Source organism: Apus apus, chromosome 6, assembly GCF_020740795.1.
Source record: "Apus apus isolate bApuApu2 chromosome 6, bApuApu2.pri.cur, whole genome shotgun sequence".
Lineage (NCBI taxonomy): Eukaryota > Metazoa > Chordata > Aves > Apodiformes > Apodidae > Apus > Apus apus.
In genome coordinates, this window is record NC_067287.1 from 24,614,945 (window position 1) to 24,635,995 (window position 21,051).

Sequence of the window (21,051 nt, forward strand, 5' to 3'; positions counted from 1 at the left end):
AATACAATGAATATATTATAATTTCATGCACATTTATATAGCTCACATACAAAAAACTGAAATGTAACTAGCAAGCAATCCTTCTTTGTTGGCAGACAAACAGAATTGTACTTTTATTTATGGTTACAACATCCAATTGGGAGGCTATCCTAAAAAAGCATAATTATTTGAGTTAGTCGGATCCAAACTTTGTACTTTCAAACATCTTCCAGACATTTCCCCAGAAAGATTCACTTTTTAGTAGTTTATGTTAATGTTTCAAGAAGCTTGCCATAGTTTTGAACAGCAGTAATTAAGATGCCACAATACATTATAAGACATCCAGATATTACGTATCTCTTAGTGACTTCAACTAGCACATCTTTTCCACTCCAGCCAGATCATGTAGCCCTGAATTCCTCATATTCTTGAGCATATTTCCCCTGCTTAGGCATAACAGGAAATAAACTGAAATGAGAACCAAAGAATTTATGCTCTCATTTTTACTCTAAATTTACTGCAATTCACTGAAATAATCTCTCACTGCTTAGGTGACCAGTATAGCACTTCTCCGCCCACCTCAGTTTTGTACTCTGGAATTATCTTTAATTTTTAAACCTACACTACATGGGTGTATATCACATACAAGCATATATATCCCTATAAAAGATTATAAACTGGGACATTGCTGATTTAACCCACTAGACAAAAGATTAATAACTACATTATTCTGAAAAATCAAATAATGCTTTGAAGAATGGTTTTAATAATAGACTAGGTAATTTCTTTCAAGGATAAAGCCCAGTTGTAAACAAATATGCCTTGAATCAGTTCCACATGCCCAGAAAACTATATGCAGAACTGGACTTTTTTATATATATATTTCAGTTCTGCAATAGTGTAATCTGCTTATTTCGAACATCTTTGTGGGATATGTTCCTGCATTCAGGTATTTCCTTGAGTTACGTTCACGTACTCTGTTTTCACTTTCAGACATTACTTATGACTTACTTCCCTTTTCTGTTTTTTTCATTACTGAAATGTTTAAAAGCATTTCAAAACTTTCCTGTGATACAATCTTTACCTATAAAAATAGGAAAAAGTTTTTCTTTATCCATGCCCTTTCTATAGACCTCAATCGCCTAACATTTGAAAGAATTGTGTTCTTGGAACTGCTTAGATCTTATTTGCTTTCAGTGTATGAGATTTATTACCTGTGAAATATTTTATTGGCTTATTTACTGTCTTCAGTGTCCTATTCTGGGAAAGCAGGCAGATCAGCTACAAGCACCCCTAAAGACAACCATGTTAATGACTCCAGCTGATGTTCCTACTTTTCCAGCCAATGGAAATGTGAGCCCTGTCTCTGCAAGCAGCATGTTTCCTGAAGCACTGCCCCAGCTCACTCCAAGTGCTCACTGCTGGGAGCAAAGCCAGACATATACCCTGGCCTGTTTCTCTAAACTGTAGAAGACTACACTCAGCCGCCTACCAAAGGAAAAATAGTAATTTATATTTTCCATAAGCAGGACTACTCAACATAAAACCAGGTGATTCATGAGACGGAAAAAAACCCTGAAGCCTGTTCTCTCCCAGAAGTGGCTTAAGACAAAGATAGTTCCATCAGGGGAAAATAAAAATCAGTATATTCTGTAAACCTTTTGTTTAAGGATTTCCAAGTCATTTAAAGCTATTAATTCACTGAGCCCTTCAACATATCTTTTCTTTGTTCAAGGAGCACTGGAAAATTAATGTGCAAGATTTTGCTCACAAAATTGACATTTAAAAAAGCCAAGAAAAAATGTTTTTTAGAATTAATGTTATGGAAATAATTCAGTTGCATGCATCAGAGAACATCTTAACAAAGCTAAATTTCCTTCACCCAGCAATATGAAATTTGCCATTCAATTATCAAATAAACAACTGAAAAGAGAATCTGAAAAGAGAATTCATGCAACAAATACCTATGACTAAGAAATTCAATTTTCCCCTTAAGCACAGAGAAATAGGTGCCAAACTTGAAGAAAAACATCCTGCTCCTAGCTCCTTCCAATTACTGTGCCATCCCATTTAAACCTATCAGTGGTCATTCCAACTTCCTTGACAATCTCTCATATTTACATTCCATTCATTTGTGACATATGGACCAAATGTTAACTACTATCCCAACATCTCCAGATCAAAAAATAATTTAACAGCTTTTGACAGGTGAAAAGAATGAACAGTGTACAAGGACATGAATTGTGCTGAGCAGCTTACAAACCCATGTAAAAAAATTCTAAGTGTATGCAACTGCGTATTTATCTTTCTATTGAAATATAACAGAAGTTGAAGATTCAGCAAGCACAGAGTTTGGACTCTCTGCATTTAACACTGAGGATCTGGATCTGGGTTACTAAAGACATGGGTGTGTGCAACATGCATGACCACCTGAGACAGGGAGTTGGGAGGTCTCTAACCACTCCCTACCTCATTCTTCATATTCTGTTAAACTGCATATTCATTCTCTGAGGGTGGTTCATTGATTCATTCTTCCTTTTCAAAAGCAAATGTCCTCATGGCAGAGTTTTACTTGCATGGTAAGAAGCAACTAGCAATTGTATAAGGAAAAACACCAAATTGGTATAGCTGTCTCATTAACAGATATAACATGTTTAGCCTTCTAAAAAAAGCCAAAGACTGCCCTACAGGACCACGCAAATTTAATATGCAGCAAAACAGATTAATCTTCAGGAAGGCATTCTGCTTGTTCTTGTTCATGCTTTAGCCACGTTTCTACTATAATGTAACCAAGTGCTGCCAAAACAAGTGCTAACTTTCATGAGAAATATCAAGAAAATCACTTGACTTTCGCAGAGTGATAGTTTGCTCTACTGTTTTCATGCATTATGTTTCAAAGCAGATTTTAACATTTTGGGGATCTTTCCCGTAGTTCTGTACCAGTCTAGCATAATAAAACTGTGGATCTTAAGACATAGAATCATAGAACTATTCAGGCTGGAAAAGACCCTTGGGATCACTGAGTCCAACCATCATCCCTACTCTACAAAGTTCTCCCCTAAACCATATCTCCAGCAATACCACATCCAAATGACCCTTAAACACATCCAGGGATGGTGACTCAACCACCTCCCTGGGCAGCCTATTCCAGTGTCTAACCACTCTTTCTGTGAAAATTTTTTCCTTATGTCCAGTCTAAACTTCCTCTGTTGCAGCTTGAAGGCGTTCCCCCTTGTTCTGTCACTAATTACCTGTGAGAAGAGACCAGCACCAACCTCTCTACAATGACCTTTCAGGTAGTTGTAGAGACTGATGAGGTCTCCCCTCAGCCTCCTCTTTCTCAAACAAAACATTCCCAGCTTCTTCAAGCATTCTTCATAAGATTGATTCTCTAGGCCCTTCACCAGCTTCATTGCCCTCCTCTGCACTCACTCCAGCACCTTGAGATCTCTCTTGAATTGAGGTGCCCAAAACTGGACACAATACTCCAGGTGTGGCCTTACCAGTGCTGAGTACAGGGGGACAATCACCTCTCTACTTCTGCTGGTCACACTATTGCTAATATAAGCCAGGATGCAATTGACTTTCTTGGCCACCTGGGCACATATTCAGCCACTTATCAATTAGGCATAGAACATGCCTACAGTTCAGATGATCAACCAGCTGGTTACTATAATATGAAGACAAAAAACTCTGAGGAAAATGCTTCTCATTTGTAAAGATAATAATGACTAGTCCTGTGCCATGACAAAGCTGAAGATTTGTTTTAAAATTAACAAAAAACTAACAGTGTAATCTAATTTTTTTTGGTAAGAAAACAATGACAATGACATGATTTTTTTCATCTTGAAATCAATACATAGAGTACCTACATATGTAATATTACCTTATTGGACACTCATTGGCAGGCAGGTATTTTTCATTATAATTCAATCAATGTTTTTTTAAAAGGCTCCACATCCTCTCCAAGTCTTATTACCATTTTCCTACCCTATGGTGAGGCTGACAAGAAGCAGTGTAGATTTGACAACCAGAAGCACTGGAATCTAGCAAGAAATTCCTATGCAAATGTGTGTGGGAGTAGATAACATTAATATTTGCTGATGGGCCTCTTGGTCCAGCAGGTGCGAAATTTATAATGAAAACTTAACCACAGTTTAAGCCAAAGATCAGCAGCCTCCAATGTACATGTGGCTGATGGATGACAAAAAGAAAAACACTTCCACATATTGTCATTTTAGAGGAACCAAGCCAAGCTCATTACCTTAGATGAAAATATTTTCCTTCCAACTTCTCACATGCGACAAATGTTTTATTTACCAAAATAGAAATATTTTTCTTCAGCAGTTACTAGCAACTTCCAAAACTGTCTTTCAAAATGCTCAGATATTCTTAGAGCTGAAATATGAAGAACAGGCAACATTTGATCTGTCATTAAAAAAAAAAAAGGCCTGGACATTTATTAAAAAAACACAACACCTTCATAAATGTAAAAAATCTGCATGTTATAATTGACATGTTATTAATTCTGCAGCTAAAAGAATGTAAGGAAAGTCCATCACATTTTTACCTCACTGTAGAGAAAAATCAGTTACAAACTCTGACACTAAAAGAAAAATATATAAGGAAAGGAGAGAAAACACTATGATGTGATTACAGAAAATTTCAATTCAGACCAGAGGAGTTTAAGATGTTTCAGAAAAAACACATGATCTGGGATAACTACTGAACTCAGTAGAGGGAAGCAGAGGAAGCACTTAGCAGGAAAAAAGCAGACAACAGGGGAACAACCAACATTCCAAGACATTCAATGATGTGCAGAAGAGCAGAATTCTACTTCTTTTTTAGTGTCTTCACTTTAGATACTGCTACAAACCAACTTATTTAAATTCAAACCATGTTGTGATTTCCAATTCTTAAAATGTGTTACTGCAACATGGTTTTGGATTTATTCACAGGCAGCACCCTCAAAATCCTGAATACAGGTATACATATGGATTAGGGGTCATCCTGATGCTGAAGTAAAAAAAAAAAAAGAGCTTAGCTAAAGGTCAAGTTTGCAAGTGATACAGAAACTGCAGAAATAAATTCCATGTAATACTTAAATTCATTAAGATTTTCCACACCCACTTCTGTGGAAGAAAGTTTGGTATCAGGGAAAAGAGCCATAGTCTGGCAGCACACTCTTTGAAGTCAGAAATCTGGAACACCAGAATGCAAGGTATTAGAAAGATTAGTATTATGCGTTATAGTCACAGTCTGAAGAGCAAGCCTGTTAACAGTGACATCTTGTCAAGATCTGTGCAACTAAACTGTAAGCACTTCACCTTAAGTGAAACAGAAAGGAATTAGTAATCCAATAAATTAGTATGCTTAGGCTGTGCTTCCATTCTTACCACAAAGTTCAGAAAGAAATCTTTGTGGATAGATGGATGTGGGTGATGGTGACATGCTGCAAAGGAGTTAAAGACATTCAAAGAATAATAGTCTGACTATAACACTATAATATGGTCATAGACTCAAAGAATCATTAAGGTTGGAAGAAACATTCAAGTTCATCGTGTCCAACCATAATCCAACTACCACAACCACTAAACTATATCCTGAAGCACCATATCTAAACACTTACTGAACACTGCCAGGGATGGCAACTCCACCACCTCCCTGGGCAGCCTATTCCAATGCCTCACCACCCTTTCACTAAAGAAATTTTTCTTAATATCCAATCTAAATCTCCCCTGGCATGACTTTAACCCATTCCCAAAGAAGTGGGGAAAAGACAATGCCTAAAGGGCATGCCTGTCAGGTAGTAGTACTAGCGTGTCAAAAAAAAAAAGATAAAGACTCAACAAAATTATTTCCATGGTTAGATAGATATTCTAAGTTCCAAAGCTTCAGGTAAAACTGTAAGAAAATATCTGTCAGGTAAATCATATATGCAGTGTCTTTACAAGTTGGTTAGGATATAGAAGATTTTCTGTTCCCCATTTTCTGCATCATCTTTGAAGGTATGCTTTAGGTAAATAACACTCTTTGAAATTTATACCAAGAAAATTAGGTAATGGTAAGCCCACGTCAGATAAAGGAAATCAGACTAAAACTACACCACTCCAATCCCCACATTGATATTAAGCTTCATACATTTGCAAAGCAAACAAACAAAACAACCCCCCCAAAAAAACCAACCAACCAACCAAAAAAAATTAAGTAAAATAACTCTGGGTGACAAAGGTCACTGTGTATCCTGGATGGTGTCAAGAATTGGACACAGAGTTCCTGCATAGCTGCCTTCCAGTATTTAACATTCAGGTTTTAGAAATGGAGACCAATCTCTACAGAAAAGCAAAACAAGCAGTGCACACCATAATCAAGGTGTTTGACCAGGAAAATGACTGTCCTGTCACAAGTGCTCACTAAGAAAAGTGTGACCTTGCCAGCTAGAAATTAACTGGAGGAGAGGAAAAGACCACAGAAGTCCAGAAAAGTCTTGTGAAGTATTGGTATCATGCTCCTGACTTGATGCTAACAAAGAGTTTTGTGAACTCAGTTCTGACTGAAAAAGTATTTGTTAGTGTTAAGAGTATGTTGTGCAGACTTTAAAAACCAGGACTAAACAGTCCACTACTGTGGAGGCAAAGTTGTCTTTCTGATTCAGAGTCACTGAGACCACTGATTTGAACCATATAAAAAAAAAAGTAATACATACTCTTCTCAGATGTTACACAATCTGTGTTGGTAATTGCACAACTAATACAAACAGTGCTGGACTTCAATCAAGCTTCCTTGCCATTTTAAAAGGAGAAAGTATCTAATAATAGGAATTCTTTGATAGTAGGGAAGAAAAGGTACATCCTGGCTCATAACTACAAAATTCAAACGGGCAGCAAGATGCAGTTCTTAACTGCAAAGGTAAAAGGTTATTTAAATTCAACAGTGTAACAAGTGAATTCTACACATCCTGAAGTCCTTAAATTGAACTTGGATGCGTCTCTAAATAATGTGTTCTAGCTCAATTACAGATGTATTGGACTTAGCAGTTAGGGAAAGCAATTTCTTCTACTGAAGGAATTAATGCTTGAGATTATTTTGTCTGATATTGTACAGGAGATAAGGCTCAGTGATTCCTTCTGTCCTCAGAGTCTATAAGCCCCAGTGGATGCACTGATTCTGATTTTGTTTACAGCAGAAGAGTCAGGCTACACCACACATGGCTTACAAATGTGTTGGCTTCCAAATTTCTTGGTAACAAGTTTGTTTTGATTAGTGTAACAATACGATTTTTCTCATTACTTTCAATTAATTGGTAGATGTCCCTTCAGACTTCACTCTGCCAGCTGATTGCTCCACACCACTACACTATAGTCGTGTTCCAGTAACATGGAACATGTTGCTGTTCAGCAACAAGATCAAAGTGGAGGGGAAGAAAAGAAAGAAAGTCTGTTTCTACAAGATTGGGGTTCCTCAAAGAATCTTCCATTGTGTCTGCACTGTTACTGGTTTGTTGCTCTAAAACGATTGTAACATCCAAAACCTTGAGTTTGCAATACAATTTCTACTGACTAGAACTCTATGAAAGGTCGGCAATAAGCAAGACGTTAATGCAATAGATGGCCTAGAAAATAACAGTGATTATAAGAATTTCAGTTTCAGGATAGGTAGCGTATTTACTGTATGTAGCACATCAGTTTCTTGCAGATTACACCACACGGCTATCTAATAAAAGTTGCTATTTTACACACATTAGGATACATCATTTCTAGCTACATATTTTTGACCACTCGAGACAGAAAAAAATTGCCATTTTTTCACCCAGATTCTGTGCATACTTCCCATCTTGCACACAGACACCTCATTCAGTCTTTCTAGACTCCTAATGTTCCAGCAGTGAGCTTTTGTCACAGAGAGATCACTGTGGAACAAATGAGGCACATCCTCTTTCAGAGGGGCTGGAGCAGCTCCTTTCCATGCAGCGCGTGGCTGTCGGTTCTGGGGATGATAACCCCTCGTACAGGATGGATGAGACTCCAAGCAGCCAAACAGCCTGCTAATCGGCAGCCAGCAGAAAGAACACACTCCTGCCCTCCACTCTGTAGTTATCCAATTAATTCATGACAATTTCTGTGGTTAGGATCCTTATCTTTGTTGTTTAAAGCAGTTAGAAGTAACTTTGATGCATTGCATCAACCTTGCAAAGGGAAGACTTGAAACAGCCAGGGTAGTGTGATCATTATCTATTGAAGGCTTTTAAATGAGGCGAGCAGTACAAAGTAGAAATACCTTAAAACAATAGATAGATTTATCCGCCCAATTAACACACTGACTTCAAGTCTGGATAATCATAATTAATATTTCTGAAGCAAAACTGTAAGAAGGTAGAAAAACACCTGAAGTTAGTCTAAGACAGTAAGTCTGTGTCTGTCATTCCATCACCTCCCAAGAATTTAAGCAAAAAACACACACACAGAATCATAGAATCCTAGGGGTTGGAAGGGACCTCGAAAGATCATCTAGTCCAACCCCCCTGCCAGAGCAGGGTCACCTAGAGTACATCACACAGGAATGTGTCTAGGCGGGTTTTGAATGTCTCCAGTGAAGAAGACTCCACAACCTCTCTGTGGGGGCAGCCTGTTCCAGTGCTCTGTCACTCTCACAGTAAAAAAAAAAATTCTGATATTCACCTGAAACCTCCTATGCTCCAATTTGTATCCATTACTCCTTGTCCTATCACTGGTCATCACTGAAAAAAGCTTAACTCCATCTTCTTGACACTCACCCTTTACGTATTTGTAAACATTGATGAGGTCACCCCTCAGTCTCCTTTTCTCCAAACTAAAGAGACCCAGCTCCCTCAGCCTTTCCTCATAAGGGAGATGTTCCACTCCCTTAATCATCTTTGTGGCTCTGCGCTGGACTCTTTCCAGCAGTTCCCTGTCCTTCTTCAACTGAGGGGCCCAGAACTGGACACAATACTCCAGATGCGGCCTCACCAATGCAGAATAGAGGGGGAGGAGAACCTCTCTTGACCTACTAACCACACCCTTTCTAATGCACCCCAGGATGCCATTGGCCTTCTTAGCCACAAGGGCACATTGCTGGCTCATGGTCATCCTCCTGTCTACCAGGACCCCCAGGTCCCTTTCACCTACACTGCTCTCCAGCAGGTCAGCCCCCAACCTGTACTGGTACATGGCATTTTTCTTCCCCAAATGCAAAACTCTACACTTGCCCTTGTTGAACTTCATCAGGTTTTTCCCCGCCCAAGTCTCCAGCCTGTCTAGGTCTCTCTGAATGGCAGCACAGCCTTCTGGTGTGTCAGCCTCTCCTCCCAGCTTGGTGTCATCAGCAAACTCGCTGAGGGTACATTCTGTACCCTCATCCAGGTCGTTGATGAAGATGTTGAACAACATTGGTCCCAGTACCGACCCCTGAGGGATTCACTAGTCACAGGCCTCCAACTAGATTCTGCCCCATTGACTACAACTCTCTGACTTCTTCCTTTCAACCAGTTCTTGATCCACCTCACTGCCTGATCATCAAACCCATACTTGATCAACTTATCTACAAGGATGCTGTGGGAGACGGTGTCAAATGCTTTACTGAAATCAAGATAGACCACATCAACCACTCTACCATCATCTATCCACCTAGTAATTTCCTCATAGAAGGCTATAAGGTTAGTCAAACATGACTTACCCTTGGTAAAACCATGTTGACTGCTCTTGATGACCCCCAAGTCCTTGATATGCCTAGAGATAGTGCCAAGGACAAGTTGTTCCATCACCTTTCCAGGGATGGAGGTGAGGCTGACCGGTCTATAGTTACCCGGGTCCTCCTTCTTGCCCTTCTTGTAGACTGGAGTGACATTTGCTATCCTCCAGTCCTCAGGCACCTCTCCTGTTACCCATGACTTACCGAAGATGATGGAGAGTGGACTAGCAATGACCTCCGCCAGCTCCCTCTGCACCCTTGGATGCATTTCATCCGGACCCATCGATTTATGGATGTCCAGATTACTCAACTGATCCCTAACCCAATCCTCATCTACCTGGGCAAACTCCTCCTTTATCTTGACTTCATCTGGGGCTATATGAAGCTGGGGCTCATGGGGAAAGCCTGCAGGAGTAAAGACAGAGGCAAAGAAGGCATTCAGCACCTCTGCCTTCTTTAAATCCTCTGTCACCAGGGCACCCGCCTCATTCAGCAGTGGGCCTATATTGCCTCTGGTATTAGTTTTGTTGGCTATGTATTTGAAAAAGCCCTTTCTATTGTCCTTAACCCAACTTGCAAGGTTAAGTTCCAAGGAGGCCTTAGCTTTCCTAGTTGCCTCCCTACATTCTCTGACAACAGTCCTATATTCCTCCCAAGTGACCAGTCCCTCCTTCCGTGATCTATAGATTTTCCTTTTCCACTTGAGTTTGCCCAGCAGTTCCTTTTTTAACCACGTTGGTCTCCTAGCTACCTTACTAGATTTTCTACCCATTGAGACACACTGATCCTGTGCTTGCAAGAAGTGGTCCTTGAATGTTGTCCAGCTATCTTGAGCCCCTTTACCTTCCAGCACTCTGTCCCATGAGACTTCCCTTAACAATTGATTGAGGAGGCCGAAGTTTGCTCTGTGGAAGTCCAGGGTTCTGGTCCTGCTGGGTATTCTATTCCTCCCACACAGGATCCTGAACTCCACCATCTCGTGGTCACTGCAGCCAAGGCTGCCATTGACCACCACTGCTTCAACAAGGGCCTCCTTGTTGGTGAGCACAAGATCCAGGAGCGCTCCTCTTCTAGTCGGCTTGTCCACCATTTGAATTATGATTTTAAACATGGTCTATCTTTGCCAGCGTAGATCTCCAGTGCAATAATGTGCAACATACAGGATCATTACCCATAAAAACCTGCTATTTGCTTCTGCCATTGCAGCCTTGACATAAAATGCCATTGAAATCTGTAACATCAGTTTCAAATAGGACTTGAAATTTCAGTGATGCTTTGTATTCAAATATATCTTTTGTATATGAAAGACCATCACCCAAAGAAACTTGTATCAACTATTAAAGAACACAACAAGGCTTTCTTCAAAACAGGCTTCAGTAAAAGTGGCTGGATGCTTTCTTTGCTTGAAACCATAATAAAAATTAGATCATCCAACAAAACTATTATTTATAAAGCTTTTTTGGTTTTGTTTTATTTAATAACAGCCCTATTATGCCAAATGAACTTCTGATGATAAAAACCAATTTTCTATATTAAACTGTGTTTCTAAACACAGATTAAAAGATGAAGTACACAATACTTATTCAAAGATTAGTCTCTTCCTATAACAATAGAAAGCAACATAAAATACATAAAAAATGAAAATGTTTGTGCATTTCTTCAGAATCATTTTTCTGATGAACTGAGCACTTCCTCAAAACAGTATTTTAAATTGAAAACCAAACCCCACAAATACATAACAGAATTCACACTGTCTAGTCATTTGCCTCTTCAGCTGTGATCAATTTCATTTCCAGTTTACAAGCATGGTTAATGGGGGCAAAAACCTGAGATGCTTCAGCATCGCTCACCTCCTGGAGCAGAGTACTGCACCACTGCACACCTCACATTAGCTTCACTTTCTGCAGGCATGAAAATAAGGGAACTGATCAAACTACCAACCAGAAAGTGAAAAGCAGAACAGGAAAATCTAAAGCCAGTATCCATCTTCCCCAGCAGTATTTCTTTAGGCCTGTCCCCAGAAATATCGTGTTACTTCTCATCTTGATTTTAGGCAACCTTTTTTACAACAGAATTTTCAATGGCCAGAATTTGTATTTTTTTTCTGCTCCAGTTCAAGCCTCCATTCATGAGCCATACCCAAGAGCCTGTGAACACATAGGTGAATGTTTAACCTCAGATGCATGACTTCTCATCACTGAAGACTCAGATAAAGTGCTTGTGTGAGGATAGCTCACCTTTGAAAGACTCAGAACACCCTGACTCCAGCCACATCACTGTTTCATTTCATGCAACAGGATGTAGCAATGCTTTCCGCTCTCACAAATTCCTCTGTCATATTTTAATTTACTTCTTGAGTTAATTGGTACATCATACTTCAGCTCTAACCCAAATCTCGTCCTCTTCACCACCAAGCCTTTCATTCTGTTTTGTTCCATTCTTAGAAGATTTCGGTAAACTTGGGCTTTATCAACGTGAACGTGATAGTTTGACCAGCTTTTTCCCAAAACTATTTGACAAATGTTTACAAATCTAGTACCTGTTTATAAATTAAAAATTAAAATTATATAGCTGTACTTATTGAATCACATATGCAGTTATATAAATTATTTATTCTGTAATTACTTAACAGTTTGGATAAATATTTCATACTAATCTTTCCATAGTTATACTTGTCTCATTTTTACTGTTTCTTTGCTAGTAGGTATCATAATATACTTCCAGAGCAACAGGCTGTTTCTACCTCATAATCATAAGTGAACAATATGAAACACTAAGTATCAAACATTGAGTATTTCAATAAAAATATTCTAAAATATGGGAATTTATGAAGTATTTAAGTAAATAGCTTTGTCACCTAGATATTAATGCGTATTTATTTACAAGGCATAACTAGATTGCAGACTTAATCCACTAGTTGCTGGTAAATTATTACTTTATTGATTCGGATTTTAACCTTCATTGATTGAACAGTTGAGAAACATTACTTACAGAAGGCTACCAACAACATACATGCCATGCAATAACAGTAACTTCCAAAGCAGATGTCTAGTATACAAGAGAACAATGTCAACGCAATTTTTTTTTCCAGCCAAGGTAATCTAAAGTAAACTATATTTTTTACTTCTTTCTGCCAAGTTTTGTCTTGCTTCTGTGAATAGTTATTAATAAAATAAGCCTAGTACTACAGCACTTTCATATAAGCATTCTTTATAATGTTTATTTAAAAAAAAAAAGAAAAGGATACTTTCATGATTATTTAATCCCCAGCAAATAAACATGTAGTGTTCCAGCTTCGGAGTTTCTAGAAGTCTGTGCCCCACTCACCAGCCAAAGTGGCTGAAAAACTAAATCTTATTTTCAGAAGTAACCTGGGTACACAGGTGCCAAGTCCTACTTATGTTTTCTTAAAAAGAGGTTGCAACAATGTTTACTTAAATGGAAGATGGATTTTTACTCTTCAGTACCTTACCAGAGATGTATCAAGCTGCAGTGGTACCACTAACAAAGCTGGCCACAACACACTAATTGCCATTTCTAACCATAACCTTCAGTTCTTTCCAGCTAGTCTGCTTTTTCTTGATGAAGTGATTTCTGTGACTCTTTATCCAGATGTGCCACTCTAAAGCCTAGAAATCTTCCTCACCTCTTTATTTTCTCCATGTTCCATTTAAATGTGTTGTGATGTTAAAAAAGTCGCCTCCTTTTCTGCTCACATTTAAATGCTCACGTCCCAGAACTATGGTTTCATTCTACCTATTATGAAACAAAACATTTCAGGATGTCATCCCTGCAAACACCCCAGGCAAAGAGAGAGGAGATTGCACAACTGTGAAAATTCTGAATCCAGTTTGAGCAGAAAGACAGATAATTTTAAGAACTTCCTTTACAGATTCCACTCTACCCCACATCTCCCCAGCTCTACCTACTATGAAGTAACCTGAAGAATGCCTCAAGAGAGCAAAAGGGAAAACAGAGCATTAGAGACCTGCTCTCTGTCTCTTCTAGCTCAGTAAAACCGTAAACATTACCCAAGTGAACAGCTAACAAAAATTTAAAAATCCAAACCACCCACACCACAATAACCTCACAAGTCCCTAGACCTGAAATGTCCTTTAATCACCTGAACACAGGTGATGTAAACATAGATCTTGTACAACATCCAGAGCAACCACAGACACTAACAAGCTGGTATCTCCAAACACACTGTACCACAAATTATTGTCCAGTCAAAAGTCTGACACTTTCACAAGTTGTCTTACCAGGAAAAGTTTTGCTCATTGAGCTTTCAGTCATATTCTTTCCCTCGTGGTAACTCCTATGTCATATTATATGAGTTTGAAACTCTCAGTCCTTAAAGCAGCTGTATTTCTCTGTTCACAAGAGTATTCAAAAGAGTTCTTCATTTCCTCCTGAGATCTGCACTGCTCAATCACAGAAAAACTTTTTCAGTGCAGGCCTTAGACCTACCTAAAGATAAGAAATTTAGCCTTTCATCTGCCCTGACTGCTGCTGTAATACAAAAGCATTCTCCTTACACCCTTACATCCATACAACAAATCAAAAAGTAACCTGCTTTCCTCACTTCCAAAAAACCCTCCAAAAAGACCATCACCTCACAGGAACAAGAAGCATATGGGAAAGAGGGAAGTTAACTCAGTTCATTTTCCCTTCAAAGACATGTTATGAACACTGCTCAGAATTGAACAGAATAGAAAGCATGTGAAAAACAACAGAATTTCTTGGCCGAACATTCTGGATGAGACCTCCAGAACATCTCCAGCTCTTTAGCCTGTACTTGGCGAAAAACAAACCCTGGCTTCAGCAGCAGGGCTTCAACCGTGCTGCCCCATCGAACTATAGTTCTCAGCTTACTCTGCTCTTCTGGCAGGAAGGCAAATTCAAGATTTCCACGAAGACCTTTGCTAGACTTGGGTCTCAGAATCAAGTGATCAACATGGAATTGCTCACAACCCCATATCACTTTCCCAGTCATTTTTTCCTTTTAGTTTAATGTATCCTCTTCTGCTTCAGAATCTCCTTGTAAGTAACCTTGCAGTACTGATGCTGCTATCTCCCAAATGCTCTCAAACTGCAAAAGGATGACCATACATTAACACTGACGTCTTCTAAAAGAGCAGAAATGAAAAACATGGTGCCATGTGATAACTAGCAATCTGATATAGAAATGAATCTTGAAACAGTAGAACTCCCTACCAAGGGGCGATGTAGTTTTGATCAATGTAATGAGCACAGCAGATCTTGCTTCTTACTTTACCCACCAATGTGAAATGGCAGAAGGGGAAACATGCAGCAATAAAGAAACTTTGAGGAGGATGCAAGGTCTTTGAAGCTGAAAGCACCTTACAGACTACAACAACTTAGAACAAAGAACTAGCCAGTTTGAAATATGACAAATTCGTATGCACAGCAATAAAAAGCATGGATAAAAAGAATCCCAAAAATAATAAAAGCTCAAGGAAAGGCATTCTAGCTCAAGCACTTTAAGAAATAAAATCTGTTCTATATGCCCTGATAGTAACATATCACACACTGTTTCCAAATTTTTGTAAACATGTTTTATGCCTGATAGTGTCTAAACACACTATAGCAAGGAACTGTATTCAAAGGTCCGAAAACAGCGGAAATTTTGTTTTAAAGCTGTATAAAAAACAAGCTCTCGGTCTGCGCCTATTTCATGACTACAGGATGATCCAGACAAGAGGGCTGTGAGAAAGACACTTTTTTGAAGTGATACTCTGCTATGCCTTCAAAGCACCTTTGTCAACAAACAGTAGTCTCCACAGCTTTTACTTCTCTTCCTCCTCCATGATGATGGAACAATAAAAAATCCGTCCACCAGCTTAAGTTTACTACTTAAGTAAGCTTCTAGAAGCTGTGGTCTCCAAGTTATCCATTCCTAGGAAGGCATATCAGCAGCAGGTCAGGATCTCTCCTCAGCACTTAGAGACAAAACACTGCCAGTTCTAGAGCCCGCCACATCTTCCACACACATTGCAACGCAAATTTTGCCCCTTGCACACAAAACTGAGCAAAGCACAGAAGTATTGTATCATTTAAAAGTTCTTACTGCAGGACCAAGTTAGAATTATGGAGACCTGTATTAAAAACAGTGCCATTTAAAATCACCTAATACACAGTAGAGACTAACGTAAACTGGACAAAATAACCCAGGTGAAGCCTAACAGTACACAGTGTTAACCACCTTAATCTTTCACTAAGGATAGCTGCTAGTGAGGGAGCAGTCAGCTATCTATCTATCTGGCAGTCAGAATGTCCTCTTCCAAGAGTGAAACATGGGTAATAAAGTTGGCTCATCAATTTATTATTTATGTATATTAAAAGAGGTTTTACAAAAGTATTTACTAAGAACTTATTTTGACTTTTAGAGATTTCCAAAGAAAAAGCAGAGTTTGTAATGTGTTCTAAAGTTGCTTTCTAAAAAGCATCTTTCCAGAATATTTGGGATGCCTCATACATATTTTTCAAGTTTATTTTGTCCTTGATAATTAAATAAGCACAGAGAGTAAATTAGTATAAAGGGATAGTAATTTTCCACTCAATGAAAAAAAAACTTATTGCAAAGGGATTATAAAAAACTCTGTATGAAGTATAAGAAGGTGACAATGAATAATGTTATGCCATGAATGACAAATATATTCTTCCAAATATTATCTAAAGACTACCAAAAAAAGTAGCTCAGAAATGCTATCAGAAATGAAAGCATATTAAGTAATTGGGAAGATTTTTTTCCTTTATTAGTGTCTTCCTAGGATCCCCCCCCACAAACTACATTTTTGTTGTTTCATTTTGGGTTGTTTGCTTTGAGTTTTGTGGTTGGTTTTTGGGGGGGTTTTTTACATTTATTTTTGGGATTTTTGGTAGGGGGTGTTGATTAGGGTTTTGTCTGTTTCTTTTTATCTCCAAAGAACACCTTAGCAAAAGCTATCAGCTTTGACAGAACACCAAAATTCTGGCACTGAACCATAAATTGACCATTACCATAAAAAGAACTGCTAAATGAGAAACCATGTGCTCAGTATAAAACTAATTTCATGCTTTCAAAAGCACACAGTGGCTTCTAGCAAGATAGTGGCCCTGGGACTTGCAAAGACAGATTGGCTAATACAAATGGTGTGTGCTCCTGATGCAGTCTGCTTAGCCAAGCTTTACATGTACTGGCAGTAAATGGAAATTCTCGAATCTTCTGTCAAACAAACACACACTTATCTATAACTTTAGAGCTGAAAGCTATAAAACAGCTGCCTCATAAATATATTTAGCAGGAAAACACATGAGCTGTCCTAGTTCCTCATAAAAAAAACCAAAACAAAACACAACCCTCAGCAGTCTTTACATAGTAAGCATAAACATTTGTATAGCAAGCAAGAAAAACATTTTTTAAAGTATTTTTCAGCATCTTTCCTACTTTTTATTAAAAAGATTACTATCAGCAAACAAATATAATCATAGCAGTTCTCACCACTAACTAAACATATTAGCAGAACAGCAATGCTTAGTAAATCACACTGTAGAACTAATTTTTTGTGTTCTGCTATAGGTGAATTTCTCAATAAAAAACTTTTAAAAACCCCAAAAGCAGATAGGTACAAAATCTATTTAGTTTACGAAAATATTTCTTTCACGGGCTACCTTTAGCACACTATCTGTTCCCTTAAGTAAACTTAAATAAAACTTACTGCACTAAATCTCAAATTTAACTCATTACAGAGAAGCAACAGTAATTTTATACCCTTCTCAAAGCAAGCTGTCAGTGCAAATGAATTACTGGAAGCTATCCTGGGCATGACAGGTCATAACTTTTAATATTAACAATGACAGACATACACAAGATGTCAAATCCAGCATACAATTTATTTCATTCTTTACTTTCTTAGTTTATCTAGAGAATTGAAAGTTCTTGTTTTTTACATATAATTCTAACTATAATTTGAGACTTAACAAGCCAGAAATCAACCTCTGGTAAGAGGTATTTAGTCACACTGCTAATTAGCTTATTTCTATAACAATAATACAGCATCACTGACATTTTCCAAAAACATTTAAAATGCATAGAAGTCACCTACTGGAAAGATGCCCTCTGCAAACAGCAAGCAAGGAAAGGGAGCTTGCCACATATTTAGAGTTACTTTTAATACTGAAATAAGAAGAGAAGAAAAACATGCATTATATTCCTTGCCATTTTTCTGATCCTTTCCACCGGAATAACTAAAATACAAATGACACGCACACAGAAGTAATGCCGAACATGTAAGCCACTCTTAATATTCTAGCACAAAGCAATTCAATGAAGTTTAATAATAAAAAATCATGCTCACCTCTACTGGGAAGTCCACTCCACATTACGGCAATACTATTTAAGCAGCTTAAACAGCAACCAAGTTACATAAACAAAACTTCCAGTGTGTGTCCAATATGATCTACGGTGCTACAGAGACTTGGCTCCAGCCCTGATCATCTGTGTGACAGTGCACTGTTATACCAGAGCAGCCTCAAACCTTCCCAGATGCCGGCTTATTGCATTGCTCATTGAAAATCCTTCACACGCTGGCAACATTTTAGGGAAGGACAAGCACACTCTGAGTCATTTGTAACGAAAGCAAAGCAATTTCAGTTCTGTATCTTCATGCGTACTGAGACACAGAGCACTGTCGAAGCAGAAGTCTGAGGTGAATTTATGCTGAGAAACAGGCAACCCAAGCCTGCATTATCAGTGCATGGAATCAGCTACAGTGATCAAATTCAAACAAACCACTTAAAAAAAAAAGATAGGTTTATGAAAGGCTCTACAGATTCAGCTCCAAACCACACAGAATGAAGAATCATCTATCTAGACTGTGTAAATGTTAAAAATAGCTCTGTCTTTTCTACAATGAATACGAGACAGAGAAAAATCAGTAGCCTGTAGTCTGATGAGGTTCATTATTGGAAAAAAAAACAGCAATAAAAATTAATTATTCCTTACAGCTTTTCCAAATAAGATTAATTTACAATTATGCAAATTAACAAATAAGTACTTTTTAACCACAAAGTCTATTATACATAAACAAATAGGATACTTATTAGAAAAAAAAAGCATAAATATTTGGATGAAAAATTTAAGAATATCAACCCAGCAAGGATCTATACAATCCAGCAGATTAAGTATTTTTACAAAACAAACAACAAAAAATCCAAGAACTAAAAGCATGACATTACATGACCAATGCCTTCATCTTTCAAAACCAACAAGTTTTCATTACTTACTATGAAAAATCTCCATGGCTCATTAAATTCATGCTCTTCCTACTCCCACAGAGACTTCCCACTATGTAAATCTTTGTCTTTTCAGGTACTTCACACATTTTCTTTCCCACAAAAGGTCAGAGGGCAAGTGTCCTTGTGCATGCTCACACCCACAGAAATACACAGTATAATAAGAATCAGATGTAATCAGGACCAGGCTAAGTTTGCAAAGAGAAAGACACAGGAGTTTTTATTAGAATACCTGTACAGTTATCCAAATATACTACTGTGTCATGAGACAACTATGAGAGAAATTTTGGCAGGATCTGATCCCAGACGAGGATATATACTATACAGAGAGTATCTGATTTACTTTTGCAAGATAAAAATAATGGACAAATCTGACTTTATTATTTTATTTTTTTCAGTCACTTTAACACAGAAATCACTGTTGGAAAGGCATACTGAACAAAAATTATGACTCAGCATTTACAGATCCCTTTTCATCTGAGCAGTCTACACCCATAAACCATGAATCACGTGATTCAAAGAGACAGTGAAGAAATCCATAGAGCAACATGACCTCTGCTGATTTCAGTAGTCCTCTACGCTATTGCCCATGCTGCTTAAATGACAAGGGAGACCCCTCAGCCCGAGCCTTTGTGCCATCACCATTCCTGCAGCCATTCTCAGCTTGAAATCATGTCTGGTGTGCAGCTGTAATTTTGGTCCTAGACTCTATAACATCTGATTATTTGATGTCTTAGATGCTGGTTCTTTACCACAGCATAACTGCCTCTGAAGACAGGTTAAACTCTCCAAGGAGGAATTTAGCAGAGGGTTTGGATACGAGAATATATTTATGCAGACTAGTGTCAGAGTTCCAACTGAGGCAGCCAATGTTATTTTGAAACCCCTTCCCACTTCACCCACAGCACCACCCCCACAAACTTTTTTCCATACTAGCCACAATGTTCCGTTTGTTTCCTTACAAGTGTCATTGATGTGATCCCCACCTCCAAGAGAATGAAGTGGTGTCTACAAATGAATAATTGGTATGATAACCTTCACCACCTCCAAAAGGGATTAAACTTTTCTTTCTTCCCTAGGGAATTTCTGAATGTTTTGCTCTCATGTAACTTCACATTTACTTAAAAACAGCAACCTCCATGAAACAGTTTTCCATTTTTTTCTTGAAAACTACCAGCAAGTACATGCATCATATAGTTATTAACTAATTTTAACAGTACTTTCACAGTGCAGCTACTCAAACACAGAACAAAGTATTGTAGATACAGTTTGTAGTTAACAGCAAACAAAACCATTTTTAATGTCAGCTCTGTCCCTTAATATTAGCTCTCATCATAATTTTGTAAGTAGCATCAAATACACCAAACCAATGACTGTTGTGAAATAAAAACAACAACCACTTATCATATTTCATATCATGAGAAAAATGTTAACTTATATAACTTATATAACATTATGTATTTCTTCATCTAGTGATGAAAAGAATGTGGAACCATCTACCAAATGCCATTTTATTTGAAAGACCCACACATAAGAATACAACATACCCTGTAGTGAAAAGTGAAATACTGAAAATATATTGGAGAGAGGTAATACTTCTGCTTTTTAGCAATAAAGTCTGATTTTTTCCAACTAGAGTAGAAAATAGCGATAGCAAAACAGGGAACATCCTCCCTCTCACACATGGGGCAGAGGGAGAAAGCCCTGAGGCATTGCTCCACTTCATGCCCCCGCAGCAACAGTGTTCTTCAAACTGCTTTCCAAAAGGCTGGGCTGTAGGCAGCAGATGATGGAGACAGATCAAGCTCTGACGTTCTACAACTCTAAAAAAGGTTCTGGCATAACATGAGAAAGAGTAAGCTCACAGTGCTTTCCACTGTCATCCTCCTCTTCTCTATAGTGTTACACGCCAATTCCAGAGCTATGCAGGCACACAATTAGTAGGACTCAGTACACAAACTTTCAAGATGCATTTGGTTGCTGCTTAGCATTCCTCTAATGTGCTTAGTAGAATAATTCATAAAGCATTTCTGTAATAGAAGTCTGATTATCCTTGTTCTTTTTGGT

The 21,051-nt window shown here is 38.1% G+C and overlaps 1 protein-coding gene across 7 annotated transcripts in view; it reads right to left on the reverse strand.

Annotated features, from left to right (window-relative positions):
- ZNF385B (zinc finger protein 385B) overlaps window positions 1–21,051 on the reverse strand; it is a 163,728-nt gene that overhangs the window by 107,975 nt on the left and 34,702 nt on the right. The window contains exon 1 of one of the 7 annotated variants that reach the window (XM_051623130.1): window positions 18,048–18,332. The exons of 5 other annotated variants lie outside the window; for them this stretch is intronic. In XM_051623130.1, the coding sequence (XP_051479090.1) occupies window positions 18,048–18,072 (25 nt within the window). In that variant the 5' untranslated portion in view covers window positions 18,073–18,332. Of the gene's footprint in view, window positions 1–17,795; window positions 17,877–18,047; window positions 18,333–21,051 lie in introns of those variants that run through there. One more of the 7 variants, XM_051623129.1, reaches the window with a different exon arrangement.